Below are 16769 nucleotides of genomic sequence, written 5' to 3'. Positions count from 1 at the left end.
TTTCTAATATTTTGATTTTTCCGGGAAAAACAAATCCCCCTATCTGTCCGGAAAAAGACCAAATTGCCATTGGTATCGGACTTTCAGCTTCGAGAGCGGCAAATTGCATGCATTAGCATTGGCACTGAGCGAGGATGAGGCGATGAAGTGGGTTTGGTATGGGGTCCTTGAAAGGTTTTGGGGCTGGGGAGGGGCAGGGCTCTCATTTATTATGCAGTGCAGCGAGGTAACAATGACTTTGGATTATTGTTTCCTCCCTGCCGCAACAAACAATTGAAATACAATAAAATTAAATAATTTTTAACAAGCCACAGGAAAACGGAAGTGCTCGTCCATACTCACACAGACCGCCGATTTACATGGCCTTAATAGCCAATCTCTGGCATTGGCGCACAGATAGTCCGTATATAAACCGCTTTTTTCCCCCAGCATTTTATCATTCTTATTATAAATATATTGTATATTGTTTAAATTGCATTTAACTTTTGAAAAAAACAAAAAAATAAAAAAGAGGATATATATTGATATATTTTATTCGCAAAGGTAAATAAATCCACATAAAGGCAATGTGTAAGTTGCACGTTGGCTGTGTGCGAGTGTCTGCGAGCAATAAACAAATACAATTTTATTATTTATTATTTATGTATTCATGGCCATTAAACGGATATCCGTGGCCATGGCGCATTAAATTGCGCTGCCAGCCACATGCATTCAGACCGGGGAGCTCACCAACTACTTCACCCCTTACCTTTTCGTGACTTACAAGGACCCCGCTCTGTTCAATCCGTAAAGCGGATCACTTACCGTTGTTATGGAGTCAGCTTTAATGCACTTTTAGCTCGTATCCTTAGAGATATAAAGCCAAAAAGGAGATTCCTTACTTAATCATAAAAGGTACGTTAGAAGGTGAAACAAAAGTGCAACATAAACCAGAAGCTTAAATATATGTACTTGTAGACACAAATTACTAACAAAATTGTTATTATTAGAAGACAATACATTTTCTGCAGCTTAATTTAAGACGAGCAATTTATATTGAATTGCTTCGCAACTTGATGAAGTCCTCCTAATTAATATTTAACTGCAACTTAATACCTACTGAACCACGTGATAAGCTTCCGTTGCGCAATAAGTATTTCGTTATCTGGGGGAAATCGCTTGCCAGGATGCGAAACAAATTTAAGGAAGTATCAATTGTTGGGGATAAGGCAGCGTTTGCTGGTGCCTCGAAAGGGAGCTTCTCTTCCTTTATTCTCGGCTTGTGGTTGGCGGTTTTAGTTGACTTGGCACTGAAAGTCTCTCCTCTGCTATCAATATGTAATCAATGCTTTCAAATAACTTTGCCATTCGCAGCGAGGCTTTTGTTTCGTGCAAATCAGGAGACGGAGCACCGACATTCGGAGCTGGGTAATGGCATCACCTAAGCCAGCCATCCAAACGAAACAATGCGAGCTTGGGAGAGGAGTCCACTGAAGTAGGGAGTTCGGAGCAGGGACTCCAAGGTGGCGTGTGTCGCCTGCCTGGGGCCCACAAAAGGGATTTCAATAATACGCGCACAATCTGTGCTGAAAGCTTAAACAATAAAAGTGAAAATTCCACCAGAGCCTTTAGATACAGGGATAAGCATGTTATTGGGATGTGAGATCCTTACACATAGAAATATAGAAGTTCCAGGCAACTTAAAGTCAAGATATTGCTGCAGAAATGGTTTTCTTTTAAATGTTTTTATTGGTTTTCATTAAAAATTCATTATGGTGTTATAAAATGATTTAATCGTTATTTTATTATATTACAGTCATTTTGTTAGAAATATGTATATGAAGATATTTCCTATGAAAATGTTTGTTCCCAAGGGATTTTTTAAGGTATAAAGACTTATTTTTTTTCTCTGTGTTATGGAAATACTCCAAACGAATTCACTAGTCTCACGAACATGTATCCTCATGTATCATCTCTAGAAGAACTTTAAGTTGCGGTTGAAGGAGACAGGACAAAGCGACACGTGTAGCTGGGTTTCAGGGTATCCGAGTATCCAAGTATCTGAGTATCCGTGCAATCGAGTTTCCGGAGTGTCTTGCATGTTGCCAGCCAGACAATGCAGATTAGCCCCGGATCGGGGGACCCAACACTCGAGACCTTCGTGAGAGACAAAGGCACTCGGCTGGGATTTTAATGAATAACAACATGAAGAAGTGGAGGACTGGGTCGCCTGAGTAGTAGAAGGCACCCAAATCCATAGCCATATCCATATCCACAGCCACATCGACATCCACATCAATTACATTGCGGTTGGCTGCCATTGCCAGGGACAAGGACTCTCTCAATCGAGTGCCAGGAGCACGTTCGCATATGAATATGAAATGCAGAAGCACATGGCTGCGACCATATCGATGAAAATCAATTCCACTGTCATTTGGGAATCTCTCAATTGGTCGGGGCAGCTGAGAAAGTTCTGTGTTTGTGGCACCGAATTGTCAATATCGGCTCAAGTTGATTTTGCTCCATTATCTGTGCAATTTGGAAGCTCGACTTTCAAGTCGGCTGCAACTGTCGGCTTCGCTACCCGGCAAAACGGCTACCCGGCTACCTTTTTGACCTCTTCGCCTGCGGCTTATTGGGCAAATTAGTTTTGCCTGATTGCAAATTGTACATGGTAGCTACTACCCCACCCCCTCTTTCTCCCCATCAATTTCCTGCCATATATATACGAGGTATAGGTTATGGCTTCGTGCCGACATTTTAAACCCGGCCCACATTCACTCAACCACCCTGCTGATTTATGTTTATGGGCTTGGCAAATATTTGCGCCACTTCAAAAGCATTATGATGATTATTAGCATTGTTTGCCATCGTAGTAAAACTGTCATACGTGTCTGGCTGACTGTTGCCCAACATTTGCAGTCGAACAATATAGAAAAAAGAGAGCATCGCCGAGTGGAGCTCAGAACTCCAACTGTAGCTATAAATGTTGCTGTAACGGACAAACGTGAAACGTGACCGACGTGATGTTTATGCGAAAACATTCCCCTATCATTTGAATAAGTGCGATTGCGATTGTGCCAGTGTAAGTGTGACTGTGAGCAGCGGCATTAGCATCCGACATCGGGATATATTCCACATCTTCGGAGGCATGCACATCATCAGCGAATTCCGCCTGCCCCAAAAACTCGAATCGACTAATCGCCTGAGTGTGGCGTAACTTTCGGGGAGACATCCCGTTTAAAATGGGGCCAAATCGAAGGCATCGTCTGTCATGGCCTGTTGAAAGGATCCAGAAACACTTGGGAATTTGGTTGCACAGAGGAAAATGTCTCATAAATTTATCTACCACACACAAACCTATTTACCAAGTTGAGTTTTATACCTATTATAAGTTATTTTGTGAAAAAGTTCTTGAATTGAGGAGCTTGCAGGCTTAATTATTTTTTTTATTTTTCACAAGTTTAAAAACCCACTGATTTGGGTAAGAATTTTTTCTAGTGACTTTATGTATATCACAGGCAACGCCAGCTTTGTGAGCCAAAAGTCGAGAAGATGACTCTCTGACAATGCCAGACTCCAGCTTGGGCCGCAAGTAAAAGTGGCTGGAAAAGTTTGTGCCCCCCGAAGAACAGCTCTCGAGGAACTTGTCGCCCATACGGCTGCACCTACAAGGACAACGAAAATGACAAGGACAACGAGACGAGGCAAGACAGCAGGAATCGCACCCATGCCGCCGCCTCTTTTCAGTGTAAATATTTAAACAATAATAAAATGGCGGAAAAACGTGGGGAAAACTCTTATGTTGCCAGCGCGGCAAAGTGAGGCAAACTTTTGTTATCTTTTCACCATGAAAATAGCACGAAATTGAACAGGAACTGGAAAACGCTGGCGGATCCAGACGGACGCAGGTGAGAGTTGGTTGGGTTGGGTTGGCAGCTGGGAGTTGGGTGTTTGGAGTTCGAAGGGTGACAGGCGGCATGGGAAACTCCACATCCACATCCACAGGCTTCGACAGACAGTCGGGCTGAAAGCATTGCACGTGCACTAATCATCACGGATGGCGGGCTCCCGGGGACTTTGGCTGGTGTATCGCCTTTCATGTTTTCAATTAGCGTTAATGTCAGTGCAGCGCCCGACGTTTCGGATCGGGCAACTGAAAACTATCCGCCTTGGCCAATGTTTGCGTTTTGGCAACGAACCCAACCCAACCAAAATAAAGGCTTGTTAGTGGAAGACCAGACAAAGGGATATCATATCGTCAGTCCTGAATTTTGTACCCAATCAGCACTGGAGTTTTGAGTTTATAAAAAGGTTTCAAAAGCAACAGACAGCCATTAAAAGTTAGTCTATTTAAAGGGGTATTCAAGAGGCGCAATATTGTTCTGAAAAAAAAACTGTTATCGTAGATCTGCATTAACAGAATCTGCCTTTCAAAGAAAAAATGTAGTTATGCAAAATGCTGTTTGTGATGTGGGAAATGGCATCGTTGAAAACTTTCGACTGCCGTTCAAGTTACCGCAACTCGGAATTAATTTCCGACAGGTTCAATCCATCATTTGTGTGCCCACAAAGCCAACTTCTTTATTCATACCGTAAACTGCTCTATAAATATTATCAGGGAACGTCTTGCCTTTACCCCGAAAATGTCATTTGCATAACCGTCAATCATACGCCACGTATGGTGGCTCTTGGTGTTCCACCTTGTTTGTTTCTGCTCCACTGGATGTGCACACACAAACACACACTCACACACACACACGATGCACAACCAAACCGAAGGAACCCTAACCCGCCATATGTTCGATGGCATTGGAAACTCTGCTCCTCGATTTGCGTTTGCGTTTTATTTCGAAATTGAATTTCAGCACTGATTATATTTTTCCTTCGTTGCGGGGCCCACATTGAATGTGGAGAAAATATGGGATGTTGTCGGGGGTCCTGCGGATCCTGGGGATCCTGAGGGTGCATTGATTGGGGACGAGGTCCCCCGTTGTTTGCGCTCTCCGGTTGCCGGGGGTGCATAAATAAGCGCCACTCAATTATGCAGACTGAGGGCGAAGCAGCTATAATCCTTTATCCTTCTACCTGCGACGTGTCGATTTGATTTGCTTTGCAATTTATTTTTGAATTGCGCTGACAAGGACACACACGTCGTGCAATCGGTATTTATATAATGTTTTCTTTGACAAAACGCTTTATAAGCTTTACGTCGTGGGGTGGCGATAAAACCTCTCACCGACCCTTTTGGCAACAAATTTTCAACATATTTACCTTCGCACTTCAGCAGCTTGTCTTTAATTTCAAAAGCATCTTTATTGCAGATATTTCATTCGCTGTAAATTGAGCTCGCAATTAGGTGCTTAATAGGAAATTGGGTTTTTTGCTTTGGTTTTTCAGCGTCGTCATTAGCAGGAATTTAAAACCCTTTTTTGCGCCCGATGGAAAAAGTTTGGGTCAATGCAAATATTTCATTTGAAGTGACACAACGTTGGAAATTTGTCTGAATTCTTCACCGACTGGGGGTATTTAAATGTGGCCCATTACATTTTATATTGCCATTTGCCTTTGAGGTTTGTGTGTAACATTTAATTGCGAATTTCTGTTGAAAAAGTTCCACTTCACCCTATGTTTTTCCCTTTCCCCGCTTGAATTTCTTGCTTCATTTCGTTTCGGTTTACTTTTCTCGCTTGTACGGCTTCAAATGTTCAACTCATTAAAAAGTGAAACAAAAATTGGTTGAATGGCAGAAGGAAGGTTAGTCTATTTGCTTGACGCTGCATCAATTAACCAGCAATTGGCCTCAGATGCGAAAAATATGCAAAGGGACAGTTGCGTGTAGTGCGGCGTGCTCCCAATGGTTTTATAAATATTTAATGACTTAACCACAAAAATTGATTGACATTTGATTTAACTGTTTGACGTGCTCGACCGTTGACATTGCGACAGGCCAATTATATGTATTAATTACATTTTCACTCTTGTCCGTTCACTGCTGAAATTAATTTAAATTAAGCCGAGGGGGGAATCGAGAAAAAAGGTGACTTGAAGTGTAATTAAAAAACTTCGTGAAAATCATTTTAAAAATGAGAGAAAAACGTTTCTGGCGTTCGTTAGTTGCATAAAAAATGCTGGCCACTGAGTATGATGATCGCATTGATGACCATGGAATTCGGAAAACAAAAGAAAAATGGCCTTCGCCACTCGAGCTGATGGAAAATGTCAGCAACAGTTGGAACCGCTAGTCGAAAATGAAAATATAAACGCTTTCACTGCCTTAACTGCGAATCAAATTAAAACTGCAAAAGTGCATTGTGCAAGTGGGCCGGATCCCTCCTACACCTGTATGTATATGTATATGCTTATGGAATAATGTGTATATAGGGGGAGCATTGTGCTTCTGCTGCCATGATTTCAATTAAGTTGGCAATTGTTGGCCAAGTAAGCAGGCTGGCAGGCTGGCAGGCTGGCAGGCTGGCAGGCCGGCCAGCGAGTCAGCGAGTCAGCAGATGATCGGATGAGCGGCATGCTCCTCATATCGGGAATCAGCATATTTGCTGGACGTGGCTTTAACCGCCTGGCCGCACATAATTAGTGTCATTGGCAGCGATGCCGGCGAGGAGTGTTGGCCAGCAAATACAGCCGGCGAAAGGTAATTTGGAGGTCCATGGCGAAGACAATTGCACTTTTGATAAATTGCGGCCTGGCAGCAACAGCTGCTGATCTTATTACCGATGTCGTTAATGAAATATTTCCCAGGCCATTCGCATTTATGTGTGTTTGTGCGCGTGTGTGTGTCGGCGTTAAAGCATTAATATGGTAAATTGCGTATACGCACAGTTAACAGAGAAAGTGTGTCAAGGCTGAAAGCGAATGGTTAACGGGAATGACAAATATAAATTTAAATGTGACAAAAGCATTGGTTTTTCCTTTTATAATTGATTTATAAAATATTAATTTCATTGCCCTATTTATTATTTTGTCTGAAGCATTAAGTTTTAACTTGATAATATAATATGTTTATAACAAAAAATTAACTATTTGAAATAAATTGTGTGTTACGTAAATGCATTTCCTGTAATGTGTTCATCATTATTAAGGCATATAAAGTCGGCTTTATTTATTTTATTTTAATTTATTCGTTTTATTTGACTTGCAACTAAAAATATTGAATTAGCAGAGTGTTATTGGTTTGTCGACAACTCGGGCAGCAACTTTCGTCTGTGGTTTGAGGTTCGCCCTTTTACCCGGAAAACTTCTTACCTATTGCTCTCTTTTCCATCCGTTTTCCTCTCCGCTTTCCGGATTTTTTCTCAATTTTTTCGCCATTGGCAATAAATCGAAGCGGTCGTTCACTTTGAATTCGGGCCACTGGGTGGCTGGGTTGGTTAACCCAAATGGCAACAAATTAGAGCCCGAGCTCGGCGTTGTTCTAATTCTTTGCCTCGCTGCCGGTTGAAAAATCGAAATCACTCTCGCTCCCGCCCACAGGAGGCGTGGCCATGCTGGGGGCGTTCAAGGATGCTGAAGCGGCGGCGACTGAGGGAGAGGGGTTTGAGGCGGTTACTGGATTTGCGGCCGGGGTCGGTTTCGCGCTTGAGCTATCATCCGTTTCGCTGCTGTCAACGAAATTAACGCGTTTCTTCTTCTTCAGCTGCTGCTGCTGCGCATCATTAGGCGCCGCTTGTTTGTCTGTCGTCGAAAGTATCGATGTGGGTTTGAGCAGGGGCTTACTGGCTGCCGCCGGAGGTTCCGGTGGAGCAGCTGCTGGGCTCGCCTCCACTTCCGGTGTCTCCGTTTCACCCACTGGATACGCTTCCTGCTGCTGCTGCTGCTGCTGCACCAGCGGTTCCTGTCCCGATAACTCCTCCGTTTGCTGATCCGGTTGCTGTTGCTGCTGCTGCTGTTGCTCGTAGGCACTGTAGTCGTAACTCTGCGCAGCACCGGCATCGTAATCCTGACCGGCGTAACTGCCATCCGGCGCATATTGAGCGGCATTCGGATCGGCAATGTACTGACCGGTCGCCTCATCGTATATGTAGCCAGGATAGGCGTTGGGATCATAGCCATCCGCATACTGACCGGCCTCGTAGTTGCCGTAATCAATATTGGAGTACTCCTGCGGCAGGACCTCGCCACCGCTGGCATCTCCCAGAGAAGCGGCGCCAGCCACATCGCCGGCAACTGCGGCAGGTGCATCGCCATTCGCCCCCGGATCCGCTGTTGCATACTGCTGTTGCTGATAGTCTGTGGGATTTCCGATTTCGCTGTAAAGCGGCTCCGCTTTTCCATTCGCCGGCAATTGGCTCGCGGAATCGATGCTGGCATAGATGGGCTCGCTGGCATCGCCGTAACTGCTGGCATCATATTGCCCGTAACTGGAGACCTCCGTTCCAGGTTCCACCTGCTGTTGCATTTGCTGTTGGTGTTGTGGCTCCACCTCCTGGAGTTCATCGGTTAGCAAATTTTCGAAAAATCCCTGCGTTGGTTTGCCCGTTTCGCCGGCTGTCGCTGTTGCTCCTCCGCCTGTCAAACGTTCGCCGTAAATGGCATTTTCAATATTCTCAATCGACACACCGGTTTTGGGTTGGCTTCCTGTTCCACCTCCTGGTTCTCGTTCCCCCTCCTTCAACTGGCTGCTCGGTGGCGACAATTGATTACCCCTTGCCAGCTGCTCATCAACCGCAGCCGCTGCTCGTTCGAGGGCCGCCCGGCTGGCTTTGACTTCGTCCAGCAAATCGTTGCTGATGCCAACTTTGCCACTCACCGCCGATCCAGAATCGCTGGAACGCACGTTTACGGGGCGTTTGTCTTCCTGCCAGGACTCATCGATTTTCAGCTCGCCAAAGTACGCTTCAAAGTCGTGCGGCTTCTGATGTTGCTGCTGCCGCTGTTGGTGTTGCTGCTGCTGCTGCTGCTGTTGGTGTTGCTGCTGCTGTAGCTCTTGATGTTGCTGCTGGCGTATCTGCTGCTCCATGGGCTGATGTCCCCAGTTTGGCTCATTATGGCCAACGACAGTTGGTGATTTTTCATACTCGACTTTAGTCACGCGTGAATTTGTCCAGGCATCCAGGTCGTCGGTGGCTGCCTCCCTTTGCGGTTGCCCGCCCACATCCTGGCCAGAAGTTGTTCCCACTTCTCGTTCCCCTGCTCCTGATCCTGCGGGCGGCAGCTCAGTTAACGTCAGCGAAGGCGACGACGTCTTTGGCAATTTATCAAACGTCAACGAGGATGTGGCCAGTGTCGAGGAAGTGCTGCTCAGTTGCCGCGCACCCTTCTCCTGGCTGGATATCGTCGACGTGGGTGTCGCAGGACCTGCTGTTCCCACTCCTGGTGCTGCTGCTGCTGGGGGAATCCTACTACCCAGCTCCGCCTGATAATCACCTGTCAAATGGGGATGCATGCGCTCCGGTAAATCGGCATTCTCATTATCAAGAGCGCGCAGAGTGGCGCGCAAATCGAAGAGGTTCGAGGTGCCGAGGGGAGTTGCAGTGCCTCCAAAGAGCTCGGGATAGTAAACAGGATTGGGATTCAGATTGGGATTGGAGGCTGCACCTGCTGCAGAACCTGCTGCCGTGGCAAACTGGGGCGTCAACAGCATCCCCGCCTGCGTGGGCGTGGCCATGGCAAAGGTCCAGTTCTGCGGCGTCATCGGCTGCGGATTGGTCACCGTCACCTGCGGCTGCGGTTGCACCAGCACCGGAATCACTCCGCCGCCGCTCGGCGGCACTGCACTCGTCGTCGTCGCCGTCGTCTGCTGGATGCATCGCAGCGTTTGATTCTGCACCAAATTCGCAAAGTACATTTGGTACTGCAGCTGTCAGCAGATGGAAGAGAAATGTGGTAAAAGTGGTTTAAGGGTGACTCACTCGGGAAAAAATCAACATAATAAGTGAAAGAGCGACAAGGGAGCGAGCCGCTTGGAACTATAAAACTTTTTTTTAAAGAAAGTACGAGCATATTGAAGTAATTTTATGCTCTTAAAAAACAAGGTCCTTTATCGACTTCTCTGAGTTATTTATATTTAAAGTTTCTCAGAAATATATACTCCAATATTTTTAAAGTGTGATTGCCTTAACATTTGCCTTGGGCAACCGGTGAACTTACCTTCATCATTTTAAGACGCTCGCTTCTTTGCGACAAGGCAGCGGTTTGCTCGTCGATTTTTTCCAGCATTTTCACCAACTTCTTGTTGCGCTCGTTGCGTTTGGCTTGCTCCTCGAGGAATTCCTGGTACTTTTGGCGGCTCTTGTGGCGCACCGACTTGTCCCTGCAGCACAAATACCGTTCATCTTTTGTGGCCAATGAGGGAAAATGACAAAAGCTACTTACAGCTCGCTGCGCTTCTGCAGGACTTTATCCAACTTGTGCTCCAGCTGCTGGCGGTTATCCTCGCTGCGCAAAGAAAATCGAGGAGAGGGTCAAAGAGCATAAATATGATTGGTAAGCTGCTGCATATGCACATGGAAAGATCAAGGAAAAGCTGACGAACACAAATCAATGGCCATGGCCTTTGCGCGATTTACTGCTCGCTGCAGGACATTTTCAATGATTCGCAAAAGAGCATCACAGAAAGCTTTCAAAGCATAAATGCATATGCGTGTATTTAATGTTTATGTTATACTTGTTTTTACTGTATCAAAATAAGGTTAAAAATGTGCTTAAACAGCAACAAAAGCTTTTAATAATATGGCTGCTAAATTAATTATTGTTTTGATTGTTTATTGGTTTATCTTCTAAAATTTTAACAACTTTGTGCTGTGTAAATATACACCGTTGTATAATGAATGAATTATTAAAGAGCTTACTGAATATTTAACTTCATTAGTTTTATGTTGGCAATTTAGCAATAAAAGTAGAACGTTGTTTAGAGACTTTATTACAAAATAATAATTTGTTTGTGGCATTGCCATGAGTTTAAAGGTATTACAACCTTTAACCAAGGAGAAACTTTCTTGTAATAATTTAATATTAGTTTGGGTAATCTTATTACGAGCTTACCTGCGCTGCAGCTTCTCCTGCAGGAGCTCCACCTGCAGCTTGTAGTTCTCCAACTCCGCTTGGGGGAACATGGCTTTAACGGGGAAATATCCTTCCGTTCCACTTCGAACTGCACCACTTGACGGTTCTGGCTGAACTGGCCATATGCAATACTACCCGCTATTGACACAGTTTGCTTGCCGAGGGGGGATATTAATGCGACAGTGTGTTCTATTTTAAGGCAACTTTATTCGAATAGCCGCATTAAATTCGTGTTCGTATGGGTGATTGGCATTTGTTTGTTGAGTCGCGTTGTCATGGCTGCTCGGTTTCTTGGTGGTTCCTTTGCGTATTTATTTTGGTGGTTGCTTGGCATTGGCCAGGGACATTTGGCTCCTTATCGATTTCCCTCGTCGACTCGTTGAATCCTCGGCACGACTCGTCGTTGGCTTTCCCAACGTGCCACGCATTGAGGAGAGGCAACTAACTTTCGATTTTTCGCCCCATGAATTTTACATTCCTCTATCGTTGTTGTTCTTGTTGTTTTTCTTGTCCGGCCTGTGGTACACTAATTACACGCCCTGCAAGTAGGTCACTTCTTTCCGAACTCCGTTCAGTTTTCCGTTCTTGGCTTGGCTTCGTCGTCGGGCCGAAAAAAACGTGGAGAGTCGTCTGGGGTCACCGGACCCACCGAACCCTCCGAACGGTCGAACCATTTATAATGCATTGCACGGGATTTGCCTGCACGAGTGGGCCCAGCTTCTTCCATTCCTGTTCTGATGAGTGTAAACACATGTTGTTGTCGCACACTCGCACACCCCGTCGTGCACTGAGGGAAAATGTGGGTAAGATGTAAGGGTTTTGTGTAAAACGTAATAAAGATAATAATTGAAAATGTTCTTTTAAATATAAATACCATCTATATATTTGTAACTCAAACGTGGGTATGCACACAAAAATTAAAAAAAATTATGTTATACTAAACGTGCTTCTTATATCACGGCTTAAAAAAATATTGTTTGGAGCTTAGTTCATTTATATTTAATTTAAAGAAGAAACAATTCTTGAATATTATAAATTTATTAAAAATTAAAATTGGTAACAATGGTTTTCTCGTTCAAGTGCACGAGTTGTGTAAGTTACTGTTTGTAGGAAGTAAATACTTATTTTTCATTTGAAAAGTTTTTGTTTCAGTGCAGACCCTAACCCTTGTGCGCGGCCAGCCGTGCGGCACCTGAATGTGAATTAATGGCAGTGGCGTCTATCACTCCCCCGGCCGCAGACAACAGCAGAGGACCCTCTCGCACACGCTGACATATTCATACGCTCACCACACGGACAGCAACGGTATCCTGTATGTCCTGTATGTCCTGTGTGTGCTGCATGTCCTGGCTGTCCTGCCAGTCGAGGCTGCCATCATCAGCGTTCCCAGCGCCAGTAGTGACCACTCCCGTGCTCCTGATCCTGTTCCTGCCACCGAAGCCGCAGCAACTCCGTGTCCTGCTTGACTTGCTCCTGGCGCTGGATTTGGCATTGGCTTCGCTTCGCTCTTCCTGGCGCGGCTTCTCCGTGTGCCACATGTATAGTATATGCCACCGTTGTCACGGTGTCGTGGTTGCGGGCCGCAATATAAAATTTTTGGTTATTTACATGTGAGGGGATAACAAACGGCCGGAGGAGGGGCAGACTGTCATAAGTGCGGCAGGTTATCTCCGCGGTTCCTCGTTTCAGGGCACAGAATGTTGATGGGTCAGTGTGCAGAGAGCATGTGTGAATGGTTCAGGGGCTCTGTTTTCAAGGGGCTTACTTCTTTAGCTAACATTTTGTAACATTAAAGATACTCCCAACTAAAGATATTTCAAACTAAAGATACCCTCAACTAACTAAATAAATATTTTATTTGGTGTTACATTATATTTATTGTTGGCATTGGTCAAACCCCAAAAGATCGGCCATCCTGACCTATGAGTGAGGGTTAAAACGAACTTGTTGCCAGGCGACCAGGACCACGGACAATTTCTTGTCGCAACCAGTTCAGTTACGGAAATTCGAGAAATTCTATAAGCGTTGGCTAAAAATAGTAAACGTGCATTTTTGAACGAAAATGTGAAGGTATTATGTTGAACATGCTTCAGTTTTTGTTGCGGCTTTTCGGACAGCTAAATAATATAGTCGTCCGATTTTTATAAAATTTAATTAAATTATTTATTTATGTATAATCAATGAAAAAAAAATTGCTATGCCATTTAAAAATAAGAAAAGTTATGGTCTTTGAAATAGAGAATTTGTGTAAATTTTAGACAACTGCAACATAGCCGAAAGCCTGATGAACTTGAAGTCCTGTCTTTTCAATATTTACATATTTATTATTTGGGCAGAGCAATTTGTGACAAGGCCTTGAAGTTATTATTAGCAGCACAACTTGGCATGTCCTGGCACCCAAGCAATATCCTCGATTGGGTTTTGGCTGAGTACGCTCAAGAACATCCGTGGAAAGTTTGTCATAATCGAATATTTGCATTGAAAAGTGCGGTAGGGGAGAACCTAAATGGAAATTGAACATTTTTTTGCTGGAAAATTTCCTTGCGGCGAGCGGCGGCGATTTATGTGTTTGACTTAACGTTGCAGTTTGCCAGACTGTGAATGTGTGTGAGTGTGTGTGTGTGTGGTGCTTATCAGGCGCTGCACAGCGCACTTTTTGAGGCACTTAATTTTGGCTGGCATCCTTAACGGTCGGCAAATTCTGGGTTGGGGGAATATCGCGACCCGAGAGCTTCTTTTGCCGATTTGCAGTCAATGAAGTAGAAAACTGAAAACTTTTTCTTTCGAGTCTATTAAAAATAATGGCAGCTGAAAGCAGGAGCCCCCGCCAAGTGCGAAATGCTCCCCATGTGTGCCCTTGCCTCCCCTCCCCCTCCCCCTCCTCCGTCTCTCTGTCTCTTTCTGCCGCCGCCTCGCTGTCTCTTTCCCTATGGCTATCGTGCTGCGCGTGTGTGTGTGCGTGAGACATCGGCGGGCATTAAATTAATGTCCGCCCAGCCATTTCTCACTGGGTCCTCGGTCGCAGACACTGCCGCCCGGTGCATTGACCACTTTGGGCGGTTTGCCTTTAAAGCACTCTATTACCCTCGCTAAAGATCAGGGCTATTTGGCCTTTTATTTTACCCACTGTGCAAAGGGTTTTATTAGGCGTTTTAACTTGATTGGAATTCATTATATAAATATTAGAGAGGGGCTTAAAAGTCCGAAATAAATTCTCTATATTTATTTTGTCCATTACATCAGTCTGTATTCTTCGTATAATCTCATCAGATCACCCAGATTTCTTCATAATTTATTTATGAATTAAAAAAAAAAATTTAAAAAATATATTATAAATAATTATTTTATGATAATTATAGAACAAATTCCGAGGGTAGCCAATAAGCCCAACAGTTTCTTGCAAGTCAAGAAAGAGGTCCATGTACTTATTGTATTTTTCAGCCCTGTCGCTGCGGGCATGCTGGGAAAATGGCCGAGAATGGAGTCGGAGTGCAAACGCCGTGCAGGTTTTGCGGTTAATGCGATAATTTAATTGTAATGCGGGTCTGGAGTCTCGCGCGCCAATAATTTAACTTGCAATCAGCGCGGCATTTATTGGGTTAAACATATAAGCCGGCGCGGAGGGCGAAGACGCATACTTGCATGCCCAAGGAGTGAATGAACCCCAAGGATACACGGCCACAGATACAAATACAGATACGGATGCCCAGCGAAAGGGAATGGGAGCAAAAATGAAAAGGAGCTGGAGCTGGAGAAAGGGGATGGCAAATAAATTCAACGATTTCTGTGCAATAAGGGAGACACAGTCGGTTGGGCATATTCGCACGTAAGCCACGAGGACGATGACAGCAATGAAATATGCAAGCTGGGTCCTGAACCCGAGCATTTTTCCAAAGGCGTTCATGAGTCACGAGCAAGGAGTCGAAATCGGAAGAAGGAGGATGAGCAGAAAATCCGAGTTTATACCGAAAGCCAAACATTTATAAACTCCACATCCTAGCAACAGTTGCTGGGCGACCTTCAGCGATTGGCTTTTAGTGACTCTGGGTAAGACATTTTGGCATTAGTCGCAATGTCGGAAGGACCCACTTTGGAGCAGTTGCAGGAGCTGCGACGCATCCTCCTGCTGACCGTTTACCGAAACACATTGAATCAGCTGATCCTGCAGCAGCGTTCACAGCGTTTGAATGCCAGAAAGCCGCTTTCGCTGCCCGCTTCCCTTCGCCGCCGACGGAGTTCGTCGATGGGGGAACAGGAGAAACCCGAACGAATCCTCATTACCGGCAAGGTCCTTCCCCGCTTGGAGTCCCTCCTGGGCGAACCCGAGAACGATGCTGATCTGCTGGACGAGGATGTTCTCGATGCGCTGAAATTCGAAAGAGATATGGATGCCCTGCGAACGATTTTCGAGGTGGCCATGAATGATCCGGATTTAGCGGAGAAAAATACCACTAAGGATGAGGACTTGAAAACTTTGGAGCAACAGAGGGAAGAGGATATTCCTGAAGAGCAAGATAAGCCGATTGAAGGTCCAGAAATTATTACGCAAGATAATGATTTTCTGAAAATAATGAATCTGCAAATTAAAGAAGAACAAAGTGTATTTGAAGAGAATAATTTTCCAGATGAAGATATGAAAACCCAAGAAATCAAAGATGACAATGTTTTCCAAGAGGATGAGGGTCTGGAAAACCTCAAGCAGGCCATTGCTGCCCTGGCTGGGAACAAAAGCGAGGAGTCACAGGCTGCCAGGCAGCTGCAGGAGTCCAAGGACGAACTAAAGAAACTGAAAGAAGATCTGGAGAACGAAAAGCGGAATACCAAAGAGAAGTTGCAGGATCTGGAGGAACGGATTGCCGACACCAAGTACAAGTTGCGCTGTGTGTCGCGGGTCAATGACCTCGAGTACAGCTTGGTGCAACGCTGGGAGGAAGGTCGCTTGGCCCAAGGAACCATTTGGGGTGAGAATGCAGAGCGGGCCTACTTGAGGGACATTTTGGACATCAAACAAAAGCTGGCGCGCGAGGAGCGAGTAAGTGCTGAGCTTCGATCCTTTCGCCAGCGGGAAATCCTGGAGCTGAAGCAAAAAATTAAGGAGTGGCAGGAGCGTTATGTCAGCGAAATGAAGAGAGTAGATCGGGAAGCCGAGTCCTGGGAACTGCGCATCCTTGAGCAAAAGAAACTACTGCAGCGTCACCGCGAAATTTACGAGGAGCGGATGATCTACGTCCAGGAGTACCGCGCCCAAAAGGAGGAGGAGCAGCGGCTCCTGGACCTCCAGATGCACCGCATCCAGTGCGCCGTTAGGTTGCAAGCTTGGTGGCGCGGTACGATGGTGCGTCGCGGTCTGGGACCGTTTAAGAAGAAACCAAAACGCGGCAAGCGTGGCAAGCCAAAGAAGTAGTGCACTTAACAAAAGTACTTCACTTACTTATCATCATTTGGAAAATATTTTATTTTATTATAAATTTAACTAAAAAACTTCATAAAAACTAAATTACTAATATCCCAAAAAATTGAAAAGTTTTGTGGCAAGAAGAATTCTAAATACTCTTATATAATTTAAGTACGATACTATATACAATGCTAATAGAGTTTATAATTTTTGAAAACATTGCATTAAAAATGTTATAAAATAAAAACAAGATATGGATAAGATATAAAATATAGATATAATTCTCTATATTTTTCCTGCATACGCTTTTGTAAAGTTATTTTTTCTGTGCACTTTTGTCGCTGGGGGTTTTCAGCGCTTTCCCTTGCTTTAT

General features: G+C 44.8%; 2 protein-coding genes across 3 annotated transcripts; one reads left to right on the top strand and one right to left on the bottom strand.

The window, feature by feature from the left end:
• Positions 1 to 7122: 7122 nt before the first annotated feature.
• Positions 7123 to 11121, bottom strand: LOC108088550 (RNA polymerase II degradation factor 1). Of its 2 annotated transcripts, none has more exons than XM_017186395.1 (4): positions 10981 to 11121; positions 10312 to 10374; positions 10087 to 10249; positions 7123 to 9796 (listed from the first exon to the last, which is right to left on the bottom strand). In XM_017186395.1, exons 1-4 carry the CDS (start codon positions 11049 to 11051, stop codon positions 7412 to 7414), a joined length of 2682 nt encoding a protein of 893 aa, XP_017041884.1. In that variant the 5' UTR covers positions 11052 to 11121; the 3' UTR covers positions 7123 to 7411. The 2 variants fall into 2 exon arrangements, with proteins under 2 accessions (XP_017041884.1, XP_017041885.1); XM_017186396.1 differs by having other exon boundaries at positions 7123 to 9790.
• Positions 11122 to 15073: 3952 nt separating this feature from the next.
• LOC108088389 (dynein regulatory complex protein 9) lies at positions 15074 to 16405 on the top strand. The gene has a single exon (XM_017186138.1). It carries the CDS (start codon positions 15074 to 15076, stop codon positions 16403 to 16405), a length of 1332 nt encoding a protein of 443 aa, XP_017041627.1.
• Positions 16406 to 16769: the final 364 nt, after the last annotated feature.

Source organism: Drosophila ficusphila, unplaced genomic scaffold (genome assembly GCF_018152265.1).
Source record: "Drosophila ficusphila isolate 14025-0441.05 unplaced genomic scaffold, ASM1815226v1 contig_791, whole genome shotgun sequence".
NCBI classification, from domain to species: Eukaryota; Metazoa; Arthropoda; class Insecta; order Diptera; family Drosophilidae; genus Drosophila; species Drosophila ficusphila.
This window is presented reverse-complemented; position numbering and strand designations above follow the sequence as displayed.

Bases quoted from the DNA above. Each gene is read 5' to 3' on its own strand.
- LOC108088389 (XM_017186138.1), top strand. From the start codon at position 15,074: ATGTCGGAAGGACCCACTTTGGAGCAGTTGCAGGAGCTGCGACGCATC.
- LOC108088550 (XM_017186395.1), bottom strand. From the start codon at position 11,051: ATGTTCCCCCAAGCGGAGTTGGAGAACTACAAGCTGCAGGTGGAGCTC. The intron at 10,375-10,980 runs GTAAGCTCGTAA...TTCTTTGCGCAG, and splicing joins CAGGAGAAGCTGCAGCGCAG to CGAGGATAACCGCCAGCAGC. The intron at 9,797-10,086 runs GTAAGTTCACCG...ATCTGCTGACAG, and splicing joins AGCGTCTTAAAATGATGAAG to CTGCAGTACCAAATGTACTT.